The sequence below is a fragment of the Rhinoderma darwinii genome, chromosome 5, assembly GCF_050947455.1.
Source record: "Rhinoderma darwinii isolate aRhiDar2 chromosome 5, aRhiDar2.hap1, whole genome shotgun sequence".
NCBI lineage: Eukaryota > Metazoa > Chordata > Amphibia > Anura > Rhinodermatidae > Rhinoderma > Rhinoderma darwinii.
In genome coordinates, this window is record NC_134691.1 from 318098180 (window position 1) to 318121046 (window position 22867).

Consider the following 22867-nt stretch of genomic DNA (forward strand, 5'->3'; position numbering starts at 1 on the left):
TGCGGATGTCCCATGTTAGTGCGTATGCTCGAAGATCATATAGATGCTACTCAGCCCTCTACCAGAGACAAGTGGCAGAAGGTTATTAACTACCACCAGGACTTACTTTACCAAATAATGGTAAATTAGCTGCTTGGGCACCTTTGCCACCAACTGCATGGATTTTGTAGATCCCTCTGTGCTTTTGTGGGCTTCAAAATTAACTCCAAAAACATACTGGCAGGTTTATTACATCCCCTTAAAAATTGTCCCTTGTGTGTTTTATATATATATAGGGAAATTAGACTGTGAGGGTGCCAAGTACTGATGTGAATGGCCACAAACTTTGTGCAGCGCTACCGAATATGTGGGCGTTATATAAGGAACAGGGAAGAAAGTTAGGAAAAAACTTTCCTTTTCAGTTATTTTTCCGAACATTGGTCTGTTGTAATCCAAAAATACTGTAGTGTTTGTTCATTATGATCAGAGCACATTACCAAAGAACAAGGCTTAAAAGTAACATTAAGCGTGTCTTAAAATTTAATGTGTTCGCTGAGATAATGAAAATGAATCAAGTGACCTACTTTAAAAAGAAAAGATTTGAGGAAACTGTAGCGGCTCATTTGCATGATATTACTATATACATGCATTTTAGGATGAATAACATTGAAATGATTTCATAGTGATGTGTCTAAGAGATTGCTAATAAATAATAGCCATAAAATATATCAAAAACAATACAAAGAAAGTTACTGTGAGAAGTCTTATCAGTCTTAAAAATACATTAGAATTTCTTTCAACCAGAACCAAATGAAATCAGAGGATTTGGTAATGCAGCTTTAGCCAAAAATATTCCAAAAAGTTCCCAATTCAAAGTCTTGGAGGACACGGTAAGACGAGTTGCTCAGAAAAGGATGTGTGAGGAAGACAGCGCTTCAAAAATGTATAGTTGAGTTGGTACATTAGCAGTGGGGAGTGTGGGACTTCAAGCCAAGACCCTGATCCCAGATCAAAAAGGACCTGGATCATTATTTTACTTTTTTTAAATTTTTCTCATTTAATTTTCTTTGTAATTTTCTGTGTGTTCTGTGTCATGTCCGGCTCCACATTTGGCCATATACAAGAGATAAATGTTATCCCCCCCCCCCCATATCGTTGGCCATTAAAAGGGTTGTCTCATCACAGACAACTACATTAATATGAGAGACGCTACAGAAGTAATATGGTCACCGCTGGTCCGTCCTTCAAAAACTTCAGCCAACAGCTAATTTTGTCTTTGAAGTGTTTTCGATAGGCTGCTGAAGTGTCCTCTACAGGAGATGTGTCTGATGTTTGTTGGCGGCTCTTTGCTCTAGCTTATAGAGCAGGGTGCCGAGTAATGCCTTATTCAGAAGAGCGTATAAATCGGCCACGTGCCGGACGTTTTTTTAACGGCCATCACATGGCTGCAGGTATTTCTATGGGGGTGTTCACAAGGCCGTTGTTTTAACGGACCGCGTGAAGGGCCCGTGAAAAAATAGGACATGTTGTCCCTTTTCACGGATCCCTTAATAGATTCAAGTCTAGGACGGATCCGTGAAAACGTGTCCCGCATGGGTGTGAATCGGACGTGAAATTCTGCCATTTTTCACCGCTGATTTGACGCACGCTCGTTTAAATAAGACTTTAGGGGGCCTGCCTCAATGAAGTCTGTATGCCTAATAATGTGGAGAGGGGTTGTTGAGATGAGATAACCTCTTTATCTTTCAAATTGAAGTTTATATAGAAAATTTTCAACCATAACATGTGGTTTACGATACGATCAGCTGATCGATTGCCCAACAGCAATTTAAACAAAAAATGTCATACTTTCGGAAGGTGCTGATGCTCTTTTTATGTGGGCTTGACCATAATTGCAGTCGGACAACCAGTTGCTTATCCATTTACAGTATTGGTCTCATATGTGGCGAGCTTTAAGGCTTGGGACTTTACATTGCTACATTGCCAATGATTCAGCACTTTTGATAATCTTGTACAAATGTGCTGGATTATTGGAATGTTATTGTATATTTTAAACTAGTTTTAAGGTTTTAAATGTACAGTACATATCTGAATCTATGTTGATAGGACTGGAAGATGTAAAGCAGAAATCTATTTTATTCGGATGTGTGTAGTACAATACTATAAAGTGTTGAGTGACAATTTGTGTGACAGGTTTACGTTAACGTGTTCAATACGGATTTGTAAGGGAAATACTTTTTTAATTAGGTTGACACAAGTTCCATGAATTCTCAAGTTAAATGAAGCAATACCAACCAACGTACCAACAGCCATCATGTAATCCCATCGATCTATCAGACACATCCTAAACTGAAAATGGTCAAAGGTTTCCCCTTGGACAATCAGATGGATATTTCGGTCCATGTTCTGGAAAACAGCAGATGTCCAAGCCACAAGGAACCACAGGACTAATAGCAGAATTACAGACAACATCTTCATTACTCTACAACTGGTCATGTAAGGGATACGCTGAGCTGTCCGAGAAAGAAACACTTTCAGAACCCTGGAACAACAGAAAAAAATATACATATTTATGTCATATGTTACTTATTAATATAAATCAATGTTACAGCAGTGGCTTCATGCCATCGTGCCTCTTCCAGCATGGACTGGTAGGTATCATGTCACTGTTCTTCTCATGTTCTGTATTGAATGCAATGCAGAGCACGAGGGGGTGGAGAATGTCACGCTCCCCAAGGCATGTCCCAAGTACTTATATTAGAGGTGCTAGGTCAGGTGTCGTAGAGAAAGAGACCATCTTTAGATTAAGAGAATTAAGCCAATACAACAGGTAATACTATGGGTTTTGGCCAAGCTCATTGGTTCACTACAGTACCTGACGCATGGTGTTGTTGATCGTGTAGTGTAAATTCCATTTGATGGTGCCTAGAGCAGTGGTCACCAAGCACTGACTCTCCCGCTGTTGTAAAATGACAGTTCTCAGAATGCTGGGGGTTGTAGTTTCGAAACAGCTGGAGAGTTATAATTGTATACCACTGTAGTTGAGCCAATATCCTCAGCCTACTTAGGACTAGTTCAGGCGGAAAAACCTGACCTGCCGACATAACACTTGCCGCGTTTTTCGCCCGTGGCCACTGAGCGCCGCAGGCAAAAACCGCTGCGAAAAACGCGATCTCTGCCTCCCACTGATGTCAATTGGAGATCAGAGATGGAAACGCCCAAAGAAAGGGCATGACGCTTCTTTTTTCCTGCTCATGGGAAAAAAACGCCTCCACCTCAACATTAAAATCAATGGGAGGCGATTTCAGGCAGTTTCCTATGCAGTTTTCACATCAAAAACAGCGCCAAAATACTCAGTGTGAACTAGCTCTTAGGGTGCAGTCACATGCGTCAGATTTGTTGCAGAAATTTCTGCGACTGAAAATCAGTTAGGTTGATCTGAATTGGGCTGTTTCTGCAGCAGGTGCATGGATTTCTGCAATTTCCGTTCAGATGAATAAAATTTGCAGAAATTTCAGTAACAAAATCTGTTGCATGTGAATCTCTCCTTAGAGTGGACATATGACGCACACAGCAGTCTTATGACTCTGCTTTGTTATTTTTATGTCCTAGTAAAGTTGTCCGGTTATTTTCTCTTTGTTTTAATCCAATAAATCCCTCTCGGCAGTGTAGAATGAGCACGGCATGGCTGCTCATTAATCTCCTTATGAGTTATTGGCTCAGGAAAAGCATTACCTTTGCTCCAGCTTACACATGGTATATACAAGTTTAATTGATCATGCAAACACTGTATGTGTTGGATTAAATATTTAGTCACATAATGCTGTGTTTATAATTTGTTTCTGTTGAACAGAAAGCATATTAGCTGCTGGTTGTGTTTTTTCATCAGCCATATAGTTCAGGTCTAACTGTAGATCTTCTGCAAAATATTTCTCCTCTAGAAGGAAAAAACTGTCTCTCTGGTGCTACTTATAGGTACGTACTCTGTATATCCGGTAGCTATTTAAAGGTGGCACTAGAAAAACAGTTTTCTACCTTCTGGAGGAGAGATATTTTGTATACTTTTTTTTCTAAGGAAGTATTTTCTTAAATACTTACTACTTACTGGGTCCTCACACGAACAAACAGTACCCTTTGAGAGACCATGGTACATAGCTACAGTCCAATTATTAACATTATGTACAAAAGTATTTACAACTAGTATGATAAAACGAATTTATAATTATAATGTCCTGTTTGGGTAACCCCTTTCCTTTTAAGGGGTCCCCTAATTATACACAGCGCCTATTGGAATTAGGGGATCACTAAATGGGGAACCCCCTGTACTGCACACATATGACCTAGTGCAGCATATGGAAAGAGTTTGTTTTAAGCAGACAATGGCTTTAAGCACAAAAGGATGTAGACATTGACCAATGCTGGTGACTATGATCACTGCAATGTCCCTAGCACAAGACCGGTAAGCTTAGTACCGTAAGTGTTTTTATGGCCTGTTACACCACTCACTGATAACTTGTGTAAGCGGATATAATAATTTACACATTTTTCTTAAGGACATCTGTAAGCTTCTGAAATCCCTTCTGCTAATATAAAGGCCATACAATACTGCCATCGCTGACCTTCTGTCTGTCAATTGACTACCCCGTTGCTGGCTAATTCAACTCTTGTAAGGTTCCAATTCTTCTTGCGTAGATCTAGCTTGTAGAGAGTCTTAAGTGCAATGCTTTCTGGGGAAAAAATATGCAAAATATCTCTCCTATCTAGAAGAAAAGTATCTCTCTATTGCCACCTATAAGTAACTACCCTGTAAGTCAATCTCCAACCCTTTATAGGGTCTTGAAACATGACTTGGGATAATAGTTAAACCAGAGAAATGGCTAAATCAAGTACTGCTGCCTATCTAGTAGATGACCCAGCATGTATGATAATAAGACTTTGCTACGGGAAACCACTTGCTGTGCTTTGATTTTGAACTATATTCTGGTCCACAGTTATCATAGTGTGTCCAAGGAATATTCCTAGTGAAAACCAAAGTGTCCAACAAAATACCTGTGACAAAAGCAGAAGTCTACAAATAAAACGGGGTCTTACAGGCGACAAGCACTAAGTCAGCCTTTTTTTCCTGGGTATATTATTTGGACCACAGCCATTACAGATATGTCTCAGATGTCCCAGATGTATATTATAAATTAGTATAGAATTTCTACCTGCACATCTTATATTCAAGGATGTAGCAACCTTAACATCTAGAAAATCTACACTTTCATCCGATGCCTCAAATGAAAGTTATTCTGGTTGCCCTCAGCACTCATCCGAAGAAAAAGGATGTAAAAATTCAAAAACGTAAAAAACGTCTTCGATTTCGGATCTTTATGACAACCAAAGGATTCAAGTCAGCATCCATGTGGCAAAAATGGTGTTTTATTAACAAAACTCCAATAGAATCATGCAACATTTCAATGTGGGAGTCTTATTCCAGCATGTGTGGGTCAAAACGTTGCATTATTCTTTTGGGGTTTTGTAAATAAAACACAATCATTTTGCCACATGGATGCTGTCATGAATTCTTTGGTGGTTCACATAAAAGTTAAGTCTGTGGAACAATCTGATGAATGTCATGAATAACAGAAGAAGGTGCAGCCAGATATCAATCCCAAATCATAAAACACAATTTTTACATCACTGCAGGGGATGGCAAACATAGTCATAGCTAGCCTTTCCTTCACCCAGGGAAAAAATTAAGTTTGCACCATAGCCCTATATGTGACTAGCTTTTCTAAGTCAGAGTGGATCCCCCCCCCCTCCGGGGCACATTCCCTCCGAGTTATGCCCCCAGACTAATATTAGTTACTAACAGAATAGAGAAACGTTGCATTAAACATGAAATCTTGCCACGTTATTTCATGCTAATACCAACATCTAAAAATGTATCAGCCAAAAACTTGTCCTATGTTCATATTTAAGAATTAATTTCTAGTTTACCTATCTTTGCAATGACTGTAATGAGATTGCTGTTTTTTATTTGGCTATGAGGCGTCGTTACACTAATATGACTCATCTTGCTGATCTCCCAGAAATGACTTGGAAAGGGATATTGATTTATTTTATTTCGCCTCCCAAAGACAAAAAAACGAAAAAATAAAAATACCACAAAGGCATTTTTATTTAGCTTAGTCCAACAATTATAATCATATATAAAGAATTTTAACTAAATAAAATACCAAATCTAAACTGCACACAATATCACACTGTATTCCATTAAAGAACTGTTCCTATTATATTCTATCAGACATGTCATAAGGGTCTCCTCGACCCCACTGATATTCTAGAGTAAATGAGCTCTTTTACTGATCTTAATGGAGCAATGACCCCTTCATTTTCAGCACCGGCGGGGGTCTCAGCTACCAGACATCAACCGTTGTGAATGTATGACTTACTTTAGTGACATACTATTAAATGTTTTACATTTTTATCATCATGTCATTTTTAGGTTCAACATTCTGTGCTGATTAATTTCTGCATTTATTTTTAAAGTGGTCAGTGCTTTAATTTTTTTTGATACAGAGTTCCAAATCCCTAGTTTGTAATTGGATTGAGAATTGGCTCAAGGACCGTATCCAGAGAGTTGTGGTCAATGATTCCTACTCTGAATGGTCTTCGGTTATAAGTGGTGTACCCCAGGGTTCAGTGCTGGGACCACGATTATTCAAATTATTTATTAATGATATAGAGGATGGGATTAATAGCACTATTTCTATTTTTGCAGATGACACCAAGCTGTCTAGTAATGTTTAGTCTATGGAAGATGTTCGTGAATTGCAAGCGGATTTAAACAAACTAAGTGTTTGGGCGTCCACTTGGCAAATGAGGTTTAATGTAGATAAATGTAAAGTTATGCACCTGGGTACGAACAACCTGCATGCATCATATGTCCTAGGGGGAGTTTCACTGGGGGATTCTCTTGTTGAGAAGGATCTGGGTGTACTTGTAGATCATAAACTAAATAACAGCACAATGTCAATCAGCTGCTTCAAAGGCCTGCAAGATATTGTCGTGTATTAAAAGAGGCATGGACTCGCGGGACAGGGATGTAATATTACCACTTTACAAAGCATTAGTGAGGCCTCATCTAGAATATGCAGTTCAGTTCTGGGCTCCAGTTTATAGAAAGGATGCCCTGGAGTTAGAAAAATAAAATGAAGAGCAACGAAGCTAATAAGGGGCATGGAGAATCTAAGTTATGAAGAAAGATTAAAAAAAAGAAACCTATGTAGCCTTGAAAAAAGACGACTAAGGGGGGGGGGGGGACATGATTAACTTATAGAAATATATTAATGGCACATACAAAAAATATGGTGAAATCCTGTTCCATGTAAAACCCCCTAAAAAAAAAAAGTGGTTTCTCCGTCTGGAGAAAAACCTGCAGAGGCGACAAGTCTTCTTTACTGTGAGAACTGTGAATCTATGGAATAGTCACCGCAGGAGCCGTCACAGCAGGGACAGTAGATGGCTTTAAAAAAGGCTTAGATAATTTCCTAGAACAAAAAAGCATTAGCTCCTATGTGTAGAAATGTTTTACTTCCCTTTTCCCATCCCTTGGTTGAACTTGATGGACATGTGTCTTTTTTTAACTGTATGAACTATGTAACTATGTAATTTTGTACCTATTTAGAGTAAAAAAAAAGATATATCAAAATCTTCCTTTTTTTTCCGTGCTTTTTTAAAATATTTTAAGACTGTAAAAATAGATTTTTTATTCTTGTCATTTAGTGTTCATTGCAGTAATCAAATATGTATCATATAACTATTTTTACACCATTAATTGAATGGAAAATTGCCATAGAGCTTATAGAATATAGTTGTACATGGAGGTACAGTTGTTTTTAATAGAATATAATATGAAATAATCTTGGGCAGATTAATTTATTAATATATTTTGTTAAATTTGTTAAAAAAGCTATTACTTTTTTTTTAAATTGTTTTTAAAATTATTGCAACTCCTTAGTTGAATATTTTAGAAATGTAACCTACAATGAGAAACCTGCATTGACCTCAGAACAGATCCCAATTGCAAACCCTAGAGGTTTATTGAGTCTCTAATAGAGCAGATGACCACTCTGTTGCCACATAGGACAGCCAAAGGAAAGTAGTGGGGAAGCACTGCACTAATTATATAGAAAGAAGACAGAACAAAAGTCGGGGTCAACATAACTACCAAAGCTTGTTCATGTAAATGATAAAACATAGCCTTTATATATTAAAGGAAAAAAAATCAAAAAGACCCTTTAGTGTACATCGAAACATGAAATCCATTTCTTAACATCGTACTTCTATGGTGAGACATGATTGTTCGACGTGATAGTCCCAAAGCCTAAAGTTTCATAACAGAGGGACTCTGATGGTGACATGCTCATTGTCATAAAGGCCTTGGGTGGATCCAAATCACCAAATACAATGATATCCCAACTTCGGATACTCAAGGAAGGAGTCCAGATTTAGTGATCTGGATCCACACAACATATTTATGGCAATATCACACCTGGCAGAAATCACAAACGGACATGTTGTCATCATCTCTGTTATGTATCTCTAGGCTTTGGGCTGATGACATCAATCATATCTTTGCACAGAAGTAAGATATTAAAGAACGGTTTCAATTGTTTTTGATAAATCTGCACCAATGGTCTGAAAATGTATCGGACGCGGTTAAAAATATTTATAGATCTGTAGTTGTTGTTGTAATATTGCGCAGCATGGTTGCTCATTGGTTAGCACTGTTGCCTTGCAGCACTTGGCTCCTGGGTTCAAATCTGACCGAAGATAAAATCTGCATGGTCTTTGTATATTTTCACAATGTTCGTGTGGGTTTCCTCCAAGAACGCCAAAAACATAAGTTAGTTGACTTATTGGCCAATGCAATTGGTTTTAGTGTGTAGGTGTGTGTTTGAGACATGAAAATTAGATTGTGAGCCCCATTGGGAACAAGGATTGATGTGAGTGACATCAATCTCTATTCAGAATGTTTTGGCGTTTTATATAAAAAAAAAAACAGGAAATAAAATAGAATATATTAAGGGGTTTAATCAAAATCATCCTAGACATTCTCATGTAAGTCAATATAAATATGGAAAAATCATTTTTTAGACAGATATTCTGATCATGAATAGATTTTAAATGACATATATATAGAAATATAGCAAATAATATAGAAATTAAGAAAATGAATATAATAAAGAAAATATTTCAAATTATAACAAAACTGAGAAAAGTTGACATAAATATCCTAAATATAATGTTTGGGTAAGTGAGAAGACGGTATGATACCTGTATAGCTTTAATGTCACGGTTCCATAGACAATTGCATATCCCAAGAGTCGAACCCATCGAAGTAAAATGCAGCGAAAGGTGCTTGGATCAAAATATAAGATAATAACCTGTTGAAGATCGGAGAGTTGACAAGTCAGCATGATGGGTTTGCTTTTAGACCTTTCCAGATGTTTCAACATTTTTCCAGATGTTCATGAATAGCAAGTGGCACATATGATATACAGTAGGGGAAAAATATCTCACGTTTATTTCATCCAAACAAACATAAAACTAATGGATGTAGAATTGCTTCTCAGCCTACTGCATATATCAAGGACGATTCACAAACTAATGAGGTGAAAGTATGTTCAGAAGAGCTAGGTCAGTCATCTATCACCATGTCAGGAGAAGTTAATAGTCCAGTGTCTCTCCGGACCACTAAATGCACCCAGTTTATTTCTTCCATTGTATTTTGTCTATTTTTCTTTGATAATGTATAAGAAAATATCCGTTTTCTTCCTGCCCAAGTGCCTGCTAAGAATCCACTAAGAGAGATGGCTATAGACATAAAGATCCAACTGCCATCTGCCTGTTTCAGACCAATGAAATGCTCTCCATTGGTCCGAATTCTCTGGGTTTTAAATATTTATACAATATAGACATAAGCAAATACAGAAAAAAAATGGAATACCATGTGAAAATCTGTTCAACGCGTATCATCAAAGGTGAATTTTAAACCTTGCAAATATATACAATGCATCATAATAACCAGCGAATCAGGTGAATCGGCAAAACGTGAATCAAGGGGAAAAATTCACTCATTCATGTGCTGGAGAAAAAGGTAAAATGCATTTGCATGTCATTGCACATGTTTAAACCTGTAAGGACCGGAATTTTTTGGGCCTTTAAAGCCATTTTTTTTTAAATTCAAGTGAATAGGAGCAGAGCTGCAGTTCGGCAGCATGGCTGCTATGCAATGTACGGAGCCAACTGTTCCGTACGTTGCATACTGTGCAATAACATCTGGTGCCAGTAGGCATCCGAAGCAGCTGATTGGTGTGGGGTTCAGGTGTCCGATGATATACTGATGACCTATCCTGTGGATCATCCCATCAGGTCATCAGTTGCTATGGACATCACCACCACTGGGTGGCCACACATATAGCATACACATCTCGTGACATCGCAAAGCTGGTCATCTCGTGCCACACATCTTAGGATATGTTGAGATAAAAGCAAAGGTAAGGAAGGACACATCTGTATAAAAATTTTTTGGGGAGGTGATGCAAAAAAAAAAAACACAGCAATTTCTCCCATGTTTTTTTGCGTTTATTTTTTCACTGTTTACCGTGTGATAAAAATAACATGGTAACTTTATTTTATGGGTTGGTACGAATGCGACGATACCAAATATGTCTTGTTTTTTTTTTAAAGTTTTTGTACTTTTGCACAATAAAAAAAATGCTTTATGAAAAACATGTCAAGAGCCATAACTTTTTCATTTTTCTATCGATGTAGCCATATGAAGGCTTGTTTTCTGCAGAATGAGTTGTAGTCTTTATCTGTACAATTTTGGGTTACATATACAGTAGTTTATTGATTAGTTGATTTTTTTGGATGGGGTATGCATAAAAAAAAGACGTTCGCCTTTGTTTTTCAGGTTATTTTTATGTTTTTGCGCTGTGCTGTATAGCTAATAAGTTATCTTTGTTCTCTGGGGCATTATGTGTATTTTTGTAAAAAAAAATAAAAGGTTAACTATTTTAAAAAAACTGAAATCATTTTTATGTAAAAAGTGGTTTATTTATTTTTTAAGGGAGAGTTTTTTTTTTATAAAAAAAACTTTATTGAACATAATTATTATTATTATTTATAACACTGCAGGCAACCTATTAGGCCATGTCTTGTTATTTCCCGATTTGCCAAAGTAACCCACGATCGCAAGCCCTCTCCCTCTGTCAAGCATCTTAGATGATGCAGTATCTATTGACTGCAGCATTTAAGGTGTTAAACTGCTGGGATCTGGGATATCTCTGACCCTTGCAGTAGGACAATGGCTGTTTACGCGGGCACTGTCACTGTATTGGTTGGCGCTGGTCCTATGAGCATTCCTCCCAGGGCCGTACTTTAGCCCCCCCGCACCACATCAATAAAAAATTACTGTAGTAACTGGGGTCTATGTAATAAACTACACGGGCCCCTGTTACTATAGTAACTGACAGTACTTACCCCCTTCGTTCTGGAGCGCAGCGGAGGTTCTGATGTCACAGCACTGTGCACAGCGCATGACATCGCGACGCTATGCGCTGTGAACAACATCGCGACCCTGGATGGAGTCACGACCTCCGCTGCGGCCAAGGAGGAGGGTAAGTTTAATACCACTGTCTGCTGGAGCTGACTCCCGGGACCCCTGCCAATCAGCTGATTTGAAGGGGTACGTCCTGTGGTAGGTTTAGATACAGGGTCTAACAAACAGTATCACACATGACCATGGGCCCTGTATCTAAGCCTACCATATGTGTTAGGCTGTGTTCACATCACTGTTGCCCTTCCGTTGAGGGGTTCCGTCGGATGTTTCCGTCGGTCGACTGCACTATTGGTTCCGTCAAGAACAACACAACCCTGTCACAAAAGTGACAAACGGAAACCTTTAGCAATGTTTCCGTCACCATTGAGATCAAGTACTTAGTGCTAGCCAGTGAAAAGGCTAACACTAACCCCCATTATTACCCACCGCCACCAGGGGTGCCAGGAAGAGCCGGGTACGATCCAGTACCCGACCGTCTGTTGCGATGGTCGGGCACTGGGGTGGCCGCAGGCTGGTAGTATTCGGCTGTGACAGGCCAAAACAGTGGCCCTTCCCATCCTGGCAATGCTAGGCTGCTGCTGCTATGTTGTATCTGGCTGTTTATGAAAAATGGGGGGACTATATGTCATTTAAAAAAAAAAAATAAATTGGAAAGAACGATGTGGGGTTCCCCCATTTTTTTAACCAGCCAGGTGCAGCCTAGCATTACCAGGATGGGAAAAGCCATTGTTTTTGGGCTTTGCCAGCCTAAAAATACCAGCCTGTGGCCGCGCCAGTGCCCATCCATCACCACAGATAGTCGGGTACTGGATCGTACCCGGCTATTTCCGGTACACCTTGTGGCGGTGGGTTACGGGATAATAATGGGAATTAGTGTTAGCCTCTTCATTTCTATTATTAAGCCACACCTTAGTAATGGACATCGTCAATCAGCCAGCGGCCATTACTAAGGTGGTAGTAATAAAGTTTCAAAAGATACGAAGACATAGAAAAAATATTTTATTGAAATAAAAATCCCACATACAACCCTCGTTATCCATTTTATTGAGAATAAAAATAACGCTGTTATCGAAGTAGTCCTCGAATCCGAAGTAGTCCAACAACCGAAAAAGCAAAACAATTCTTATAGTTACCTTTCCTGGGTACAGCGCTGGAGTAGCAATGTCAGCGAGCTGGGCCCTATATCTAAGCCCATCATATACGATACTGTCTACTGAGCCAATGTATCTAATCCTATCCATAGCTATAGGGTCAGTGCTATAGATATGCTGTCTCCTATACACACACATACACATATATACACACACACACACACACACACACACACACACACATATATACACACACATATATATACACGCATACACATTTTTTTGGGGGGTATATGTATTGGGGATATTTCCCCTGACGTTTTAAGACCTTAGTGATGCCCCTGGCTGCTAGTTCTGCATCGCTGGGTCACTTAGTAGACCCAGGGATGCAGCTGAAAGCTGCGGGCCATTGGCCATGAGAAGTTTGGGGGGGCCCAATAAAAACCTTTGCATCGGGGCCCATGAGCCTTTGGCTACGCCCCTGGACCTATATCAATATGCTCTATTTGGGCATATGGATGTAATACAGGGGAGAGTGCTGCTCAGACCCCCTTTATTAGCCAGAGGAAAGAGCCAATAAATACAACAGCTCTCCATGTGGAGGACCAGGCTTGTCTGTGTATTACATGTATGGCCCCTTGATTTCAATAGGGACTGTAGGGAAAATGAGGACTTGCCGCAGTTGAGAATTCCACATGTAAAATGTGTTATGATTTTGATTTGATTGTTTGGTTAAAAGCAAACATCTTTGTATGTATTCACTACATAAGTTAAGCTAGTAGTATAAAAAATAATGTATATATCCCTGAACTCATTAACAAAAGCATTCATTTTAAGGTGTATATTAGAAATCTACCTACAAAGTATTCATCTTTAAAGGGCTTCGCTACTAGAGGGGCAAGATCCTTATTAGTTATCTGGAATAGAGAGCAGCTATGAAAACCGTCTCTCCCTCTAGACGGTCGGCAATTGTCAAATCATTACAAGGACAGCCCATTTAACTTTAAAGAGAACTGTGTAATGCTTCATTTCTCCTGTGGTGGCGCTGCAGGGGAATTAAACACTTCTTGTTGTCGGCTTCCCCCTACAGCTTATAGCTGATCATGACGACCTGTTGTCATATTATTTTCAGGCTAAATTTCTAACCAAAAAAAAATGTTATAAGTGAACAAAGCCTTTAAAAACTACAGGGCCAGAATTTCCTGCAGTTTTGGCAGCAGTTTCTTAATAAATCCATGTAGCTTCACCAAAGGTAATGTGCTCCTAACTTTTAATCATCGACTTGTTGTTGCTCCTTTACAGTATATACTATAATCAAGGACAGTAATTACATAGTAAATGGATGGTTAGGGACCAATACATCTTCTGTTTAGATCAATGTTACTTCACCCCGACATTCACAATGTCCTCCCATGGGAAATTATGTTGACAGCAATTCTTCTTTAGTCTCTTCCCGCTGAAGAAGTCAGGCTCTGGAATATGGATGGGTGCCAATCTGGCCTTCCCCCAAGCACCAAAAATAATCTCTTAGGACATAAGGGCCATTTTAAGATGGCCACGAGATTTAAAATGGCCATTAGATGAACAATTGAGCTGTTGTACGACTGCACCTTTGGCTAATAGCAGTACAATCATTTGTAACCATTACAGAGTAAAAATGCTTAATGCGCTTGGGAGAAAATAGAAGAAACCCCCCTCCCTTTTATAAGGTATTTATCAGCAGACTGTACTGTGTCATTCCTATTATGGCAGAATAAAGACCAAAAAATCCAGCAAGACTGATAAAGATTCCAAAAACAGATTATCTGTGCGTTATCATTCATCTTCAGGAAAGAACATGGCCAATGAATGGCTGACAATTGGAAAAATACTCAAAATCAGCCATTTCTGCCAACGATGATCTCATGTTTATGCCAGCTTTAGTACCAAGCCCTCCCATTGAACATTACTGGGGGTAGCAGATGACTTGGTTGGTTTCTAATGAAGCTTACGCTATGGAGACGACGATTTCCAACTTGCTAAGGATGCGGGAAAAGAGACAGGGAAATCTAAGCTGTCAAGGATGGGGACCATAGTGGGGCTTGCGTTTTCCTCCTGATATAGGCAGTATATTCTCTGCTTCTTATTATGTATTCCTTAAGAATTTGATGCTACTGTTCTCATTCAGCAATTGCCTTCATCACACAAAAACAAAAAACAGATATTCCCCATGGAGCTGATATTCTCCATGAAGGATAGTCAGAGAATTATCTCACAGGGCAGATTAAATAAGAGGTCAAACAAATAGTTTTTTCTGAGCAAGGATAAGACTGACAGATAATTGCCAAACAAAATAAATAACCTGCCTGGGTCCCATGATACCGGTATGTTTGTGACTGACCTTTCTATTCACTTGTAGGAAGTACAGTAAAAAATAGTGTAGTACCGTGTTAGCCAGAGACAATATGAAATGTTAAATACTTTTGTGTCAAAAAAGACAAAAGTATAATAGGTATGATACCTTTATTGGCTAACCATAAAAGTTCTATATGCGGCTTTCAGAGCACAGAGGCCCCTTCTTCAGGCAGTTTACAAATGAATGACTTAGAAAAAAGCACAACATTTAGATGTTACACACAGACAATTAGTACATGAGGTGATACATCATTAAGATAAGCCGGGGCAATAAAACTGAGGTTATAGGGGTGATGACTTAGGAGTTAAGGCATCTGGAGTCAGTCTGATGGGGGACGTGACGTGTGTCCATGTAGTGGCTCATAAATCCTGGTGTTAGATTGAGGCCTTGTGTCAACGACTGGAATTTTATCATCATCTTGAATTCCCAAATTTTTCTTTCTCTGTTGTTTTTAAAATGACCCTTCAGAATGAGTACCTTTAAATCTGCCAAACTGTGATCAGGTCCAGAGAAGTGTTTTCCCACGGGTGTATCCACCTCCTGTTTTATTGTATGTCTGTGAAGATTCATCCTGGTTTGTAGTTTTTGTATTGTTTCTCCAATGTAGATTCCTTTATTGATTCACCTTGTACACAGGATCATGTACACTACATTGGAGGATATACAGGAGAACGTGCCAGTGATTTTATAGTCCTGCTGCGTGTTTGGTATCTGGATGGTGTTTGATGACCAGATGTTGGTACAGGTCTTGCATTTTCTACTGTTGCAAGGAAAAGTGCCAGTCTCTGATGGTGGTGAGAGGACACTTCTGACCAGGAGATTCCTTAGGTTTGGTGGCTGTTTGTAGGCAAGGAGTGGTAAATCTAGGAATATTTCCTTCAGTTTATTGTCTTTGTTAAATATAGGTTGGAGATCAGCAGCAATTTTCCTCAAGATGTTCATTTGGGGGTTGTATATGACCACTAGGGGAACCCTGCTGTTGTCTTCCTTTTTTTTGTACTCCAGAAGATTGCTCCTTGGAATTCTCATTGCTCTGTAGATCTGATCATCTATATTCCTCAGTGATAGCAGGTGTTGTTTTGTGTCTTCACAGTCTGAACAGATCCGTATGTATCGCAGAGCCTGGCTGTAGATGATGCATTTCTTTATGTGTCTCGGATGGAAGCTGTTCCATCTCAGATATGCTGGACGGCCTATAGGTTTATGGTAGATTGTTGTTTGTATGGTATTGTCTCTCATGTATATGGTCATGTCCAGAAAATGTATTTGAGATGTAGAGTAGTTGAGAGTGAGTTTGATGGTAGGATGGAACTTGTTGAAGTTTTTATGGAAAGAAAGCAGTTCATGTTCAGAGCCTGTCCAGATTATCAGCAGGTCATCAATGTACCGGAAATATGCTAGAGGTTTAGTTGCGCAGGTTGATAAAAACTCTTCCTCTAGTTTGGCCATGAACAGGTTAGCATATTGTGGTGACATTTTGCTACCCATAGCGCTTCCCATACATTGCAGATATATATCTTTGTCAAATAAAAAATAATTGTGATGGAGTACGAACCTGATGAGTTGTAGGGCTGGCTCTGTCGCTAGATTGTTCTTTTGAAGAAAGTGTTGGCATGCGGCTATGCCATCCTCATGGGGGATGTTAGAATATAAAGATTCCACATCCATAGTTGCCAATATTGTTCCCTCTGGTAGTGGACCTAGGGCTGAGAGTTTGCAGAGGACGTCTGTGGTGTCCTGAACATAACTGGGTGTGCACCTCACCAAGGGCTTTAGAAGATTTTCCACCCAGCCAGAAATATTCTCAGTTAAAGTCCCAACACCTGAAATGATTGGTCTCCCTGGATTGCCTTCTTTATGTATTTTAGGTAACATGTAGAATGTTCCCATTCTGGGATTGTCCGGTATAAGGTCCATTAAACTGTCTGATACAGCGTTGAAATTATTGATGATACGGACAAGTTCTACTGTGTATTGTTTGGTGGGGTCTTCATTAAGCAGGGTGTAGTATTTTCTGTCTGAGAGTTGTCTGTGTGCCTCCTGGATATAATCGGATGTATTCAGAATCACTACAGCGCCTCCTTTATCAGCTGGTTTGATGATGATGTCTCTGTTGGATATTAGTGATTTTGTTGCATTCCTTTCCTCCATGCTGAGATTGTGTGTTACTTTGTGTTGTTGGTCCAAGATCTCAGATTTAACTTTTTTTCTGAAGCAGTCTATGTAGTAATCCAGAGTTTGATTGTATCCAGGTTGTGGCGTCCAGTTTGTCGTCTTCTTCTTTCTTGATGTTTCTTTTCCCATCCCGGCTTGTGATGTCATATCTGTTTTGTCAGAAAATAATTCTTTCAGCCGCAATCTGCGGAAGTATTCCTCCACGTCACTGCAAAACTGGGCTCTGTCAAGTGGTTTAGTGGGACAAAATGTAAGTCCTTTAGATAGAACATTCATTTCCATTTTGCTTGGTTCATACTGAGAGAGGTTTACAACAGAGTATGGTATATCCAAAATGGTTATGTGGATTTTGCTTTCCTTCTTGTATTTTGAGACCCGATTTCTTCCTTGGTCTGTGGAGTTTCTTTTGTTTGCAGATGATAAGTTGATTTTGTAATTTATTGTAGAATTCCTTTAATACTTGCTTGGTTAGACTTGATCCAGGTCCTTGTATTGTATCACTTAGGGAATTAATCTCATTTTGGATGGTTCTTTTCTTGTTGTAAAAAAATCCAATAAAGTGATTCCGCAGTCTTTCAGATGATCTGTAGCAAAGTTTCTGTGAAAAGTGAGTGTTGTAGGTATATTCCGTTGGGTTCTTGATCATGAGGCCATTGGGGATAAGATTCTCCTTTTTGCATCTGGTTAGGAAGAATATGTCGCTATTCAGTTGTGCCAGTTTCTTCAGTAGGTTTTTAAGATCCATTTGTGTTCGGTACATTGGGGTATCCTCCATTTTCACGAAGTACAGTAAAAAATAGTGTAGTACCGTGTTAGCCAGAGACATAACCATTTGGATATACCATCCTCTGTTGTAAACCTCTCTCAGTATGAACCAAGCAAAATGGAAATGAATGTTCTATCTAAAGGACTTACATTTTGTCCCACTAAACCACTTGACAGAGCCCAGTTTTGCAGTGACGTGGAGGAATACTTCCGCAGATTGCGGCTGAAAGAATTATTTTCTGACAAAACAGATATGACATCACAAGCCGGGATGGGAAAAGAAATATCAAGAAAGAAGAAGACGACAAACTGGACGCCACAACCTGGATACAATCAAACTCTGGATTACTACATAGACTGCTTCAGAAAAAAAGTTAAAGCTGAGATCTTGGACCAACAACACAAAGTAACACACAATCTCAGCATGGAGGAAAGGAATGCAACAAAATCACTAAAATCCAACAGAGACATCATCATCAAACCAGCTGATAAAGGAGGCGCTGTAGTGATTCTGAATACATCCGATTATATCCAGGAGGCACACAGACAACTCTCAGACAGAAAATACTACACCCTGCTTAATGAAGACCCCCACCAAACAATACACAGTAGAACTTGTCCGTATCATCAATAATTTTAACGCTGTATCAGACAGTTTAATGGACCTTATACCGGACAATCCCAGAATGGGAACATTCTACATGTTACCTAAAATACATAAAGAAGGCAATCCAGGGAGACCAATCATTTCAGGTGTTGGGACTTTAACTGAGAATATTTCTGGCTGGGTGGAAAATCTTCTAAAGCCCTTGGTGAGGTGCACACCCAGTTATGTTCAGGACACCACAGACGTCCTCTGCAAACTCTCAGCCCTAGGTCCACTACCAGAGGGAACAATATTGGCAACTATGGATGTGGAATCTTTATATTCTAACATCCCCCATGAGGATGGCATAGCCGCATGCCAACACTTTCTTCAAAAGAACAATCTAGCGACAGAGCCAGCCCTACAACTCATCAGGTTCGTACTCCATCACAATTATTTTTTATTTGACAAAGATATATATCTGCAATGTATGGGAAGCGCTATGGGTAGCAAAATGTCACCACAATATGCTAACCTGTTCATGGCCAAACTAGAGGAAGAGTTTTTATCAACCTGCGCAACTAAGCCTCTAGCATATTTCCGGTACATTGATGACCTGCTGATAATCTGGACAGGCTCTGAACATGAACTGCTTTCTTTCCATAAAAACTTCAACAAGTTCCATCCTACCATCAAACTCACTCTCAACTACTCTACATCTCAAATACATTTTCTGGACATGACCATATACATGAGAAACAATACCATACAAACAACAATCTACCATAAACCTATAGGCCGTCCAGCATATCTGAGATGGAACAGCTTCCATCCGAGACACATAAAGAAATCCATCATCTACAGCCGGGCTCTGCGATACATACGGATCTGTTCAGACTGTGAAGACACAAAACAACACCGGCTATCACTGAGGAATACATTCTTACAACAGGGATACCATCCAAGGATTATAGATGATCAGATCTACAGAGCAATGAGAATTCCAAGGAGCAATCTTCTGGAGTACAAAAAGAAGGAAGACAACAGCAGGGTTCCCCTAGTGGTCATATACAACCCCCAAATGAACATCTTGAGGAAAATTGCTGCTGATCTCCAACCTATATTTAACAAAGACAATAAACTGAAGGAAATATTCCCAGATTTACCACTCCTTGCCTACAAACAGCCACCAAACCTAAGGAATCTCCTGGTCAGAAGTCCCTCTCACCACCATCAGAGACTGGCACTTTTCCTTGCAACAGTAGAAAATGCAAGACCTGTACCAACATCTGGTCATCAAACACCATCCAGATACCAGCAGGACTATAAAATCACTGGCACGTTCTCCTGTACATCCTCCAATGTAGTGTACATGATCCTGTGTACAAGGTGCATCAATAAAAGAATCTACATTGGAGAAACAATACAAAAACTACAAACCAGGATGAATCTTCACAGACATACAATAAAACAGGAGGTGGATACACCTGTGGGAAAACACTCCTCTGGACTTGATCACAGTTTGGCAGATTTAAAGGTACTCATTCTGAAGGGTCATTTTAAAAACAACAGAGAAAGAAAAATTTGGGAATTCAAGATGATGATAAAATTCCAGTCATTGACACAAGGCCTCAATCTAACACCAGGATTTATGAGCCACTACATGGACACACGTCACGTCCCCCATCAGACTGACTCCAGATGCCTTAACTCCTAAGTCATCACCCCTATAACCTCAGTTTTATTGCCCCGGCTTATCTTAATGATGTATCACCTCATGTACTAATTGTCTGTGTGTAACATCTAAATGTTGTGCTTTTTTCTAAGTCATTCATTTGTAAACTGCCTGAAGAAGGGGCCTCTGTGCTCTGAAAGCCGCATATAGAACTTTTATGGTTAGCCAATAAAGGTATCATATCTATTATACTTTTGTCTTTTTTGACACAAAAGTATTTAACATTTCATATTCACTTGTAGCAATGACAACTGATGTAGCAAGTAAAAAACATAGCAAACAGTCTATAGGCATAGGTGATATAATTACAGAGGATATATACAGAAATAGCAGACAATTTTATGGTTTTTAAATACACATATTTTTAATGTAGTGCTTCACTTTTAGACGCTGTGTATATATAAGCAACTGACAGATTGCATTAATGTTCTGGAAATTAAACAATAAATGGTTTTGGACATATCTGCTATCTTGTCGTTTTCTTTTTAAGATATTTATAACACATCTTCTGCTCTTTTAATATTAACTGGACAATTTTCTATAATGCTTATTCTGCTAAAGGCTTAAAGATATAGACTTAAAGTGCATGTCCACCCATAAACATTATGCCGTAGTTCGGTCCAAAATGCGTATGGACATCGCTGAGTAAGGTACTGCAGCCAAGTGGCGGCAACCGATGCCTTTCCGTCCTGATCGGTGGGGGTTCTGGGAATTGGACTCCCACTGATCACACATTGATGGCCTATCCTGAGGATAAGCCATAAATGTAGAATCTTGGAAGACTCCTTTATTTCTTAATATATTTTTATAATATATACATATGAGGATATATACCTGATATATATATATATATATATATATATATATATATATATATATAGTAATTTATTTTTTCACTCAAAGTAAATGTACACTTTTAATCACCATTTTTCTCCTCTTAATAGGTCAAATATTCTGTGCTACTTAATTTCTTAATATATCTTTATAGTAAAGCTCTATTTTTCTGAAACAGCTCCATATACCTGCATAGAAATACAGTTAAATGATATAATCCTTGCTTCCTTCAGTCACAACTAGGGGGAGTTTAGGAGCTTACAGCATACGGTGTTATTATTGAGTTCAATGTATAAACAGTATGCAGTAAGTGGTGGCTGCAGGCAGAATTTTATTATTTAACTCTGGTTGTGCAAGTTCTCCAACCACTATTAAAGGACCACCATAAAGATATATTATGAAATAACTTGAAACCGAATTTTGGACCTATCGAGATAAAAATAGTGTTCAAAAGGTGGACATTCACTTTAATATGAATTGTTTAGATTATTTCTAGTCCAGCTAGACCTCTACAATAGTTTACCTTCAACAAACATGACATTTACTTTAGTGAATATGTATGGTGTTCATGGATGCAATCTGCATCTTCAATATTTTGCATGCTGAGTGTGCAACAATTTAGACATTTAGATTTATTTAGTCCCAATAAAAATCCTTGTTAGGCCTAATTCACACGAGCATGTTTGGTCCGTGATACACGGACCGTATGTCGGCAGTATATCCCAGACCGCACACAGTGCAGGTAGGAACGCTACTAGCATCATAGTTATGTATGATGCCAGGAGTGACTGCCTCGCTGCGGGAAAACGGTCCCGTACTGTAATCCTGTTTTCAGCATGGGACAGTAGTTCCGCGGGGAGGCAGGGACACCTAGCGTCATACATAATTTTGATGCCAGGAGCCCAGCTGTACACGTTCCGGGAAATGCGGCCAACATGCAGTCCGTATATCGTGGACCGAACGCGCTTGTGTGAATTAGGACGTAAACTTACATATAAGAAAATTAGATGATACATGCAGGCACTTAACTATGGGGGTGCAGAGGTTGCAGTTGCACTCATAGAGCGGGACGACATACATTACATAGGATATAAGATGTTTAAATATCTATTACAGAAAATTGTGGTCTAAATCAAAGGTTGGTGTTCCCAAAGAGGTGGTCTTATGAAGAGGTTTCACTGTATTCATTATCAAAATAGCTTCCTTCACCAGCAGAAGAGATACAATAATAAAGATGGAAAGCAGTGCTCTTCCCCCTATGATTTTTCTGCCAGCCCTTCTGTAGGCATATAGTAGGCTTCTTTATGACCATCTTGCTAACAGACCCACTGGGTAATGGCAGGAGTTTAAATTTGTTTTATTATCAGAATACTCCAACTTGTAAACCGTCACCAATTCTAATAGTAGATATATTTGATGGCAATTCATAACTCACATAGTGGAAAGTATACCTACTCTTTAAAGAGTGACTGCACTTTTATCAAACTTTTGATATGTCATAGAGATATATCAAAAGTTTGGATCACTTTGGGGGTCCGGATGCTGAGACTCCCACTGTTGCCGAAACTAAGGTGCAGAAGTGCTCAGCTGAGCGCATTACACCTTCGATTGTGATCAGCGCTCCTGGTCAGGCTAAAGACGGCTCTCATAGAACGTCTATGTGAGCCATTTTCAGCCTGACGATGAGCGCTGA

The 22867-nt window shown here is 39.1% G+C and overlaps 1 protein-coding gene across 2 annotated transcripts in view; it reads right to left on the minus strand.

Moving 5' to 3' along the window:
* The window catches only part of GPR158 (G protein-coupled receptor 158), a 195534-nt gene that overhangs the window by 14058 nt on the left and 158609 nt on the right, over window positions 1-22867 (minus strand). For both annotated transcript variants that reach the window (XM_075827531.1, XM_075827530.1), the window contains 2 exons: window positions 9304-9413; window positions 2283-2521 (listed from right to left, as the gene is read on the minus strand). In XM_075827531.1, the coding sequence (XP_075683646.1) occupies window positions 2283-2521; window positions 9304-9413 (349 nt within the window). The remainder of the gene's footprint in view (window positions 1-2282; window positions 2522-9303; window positions 9414-22867) is intronic.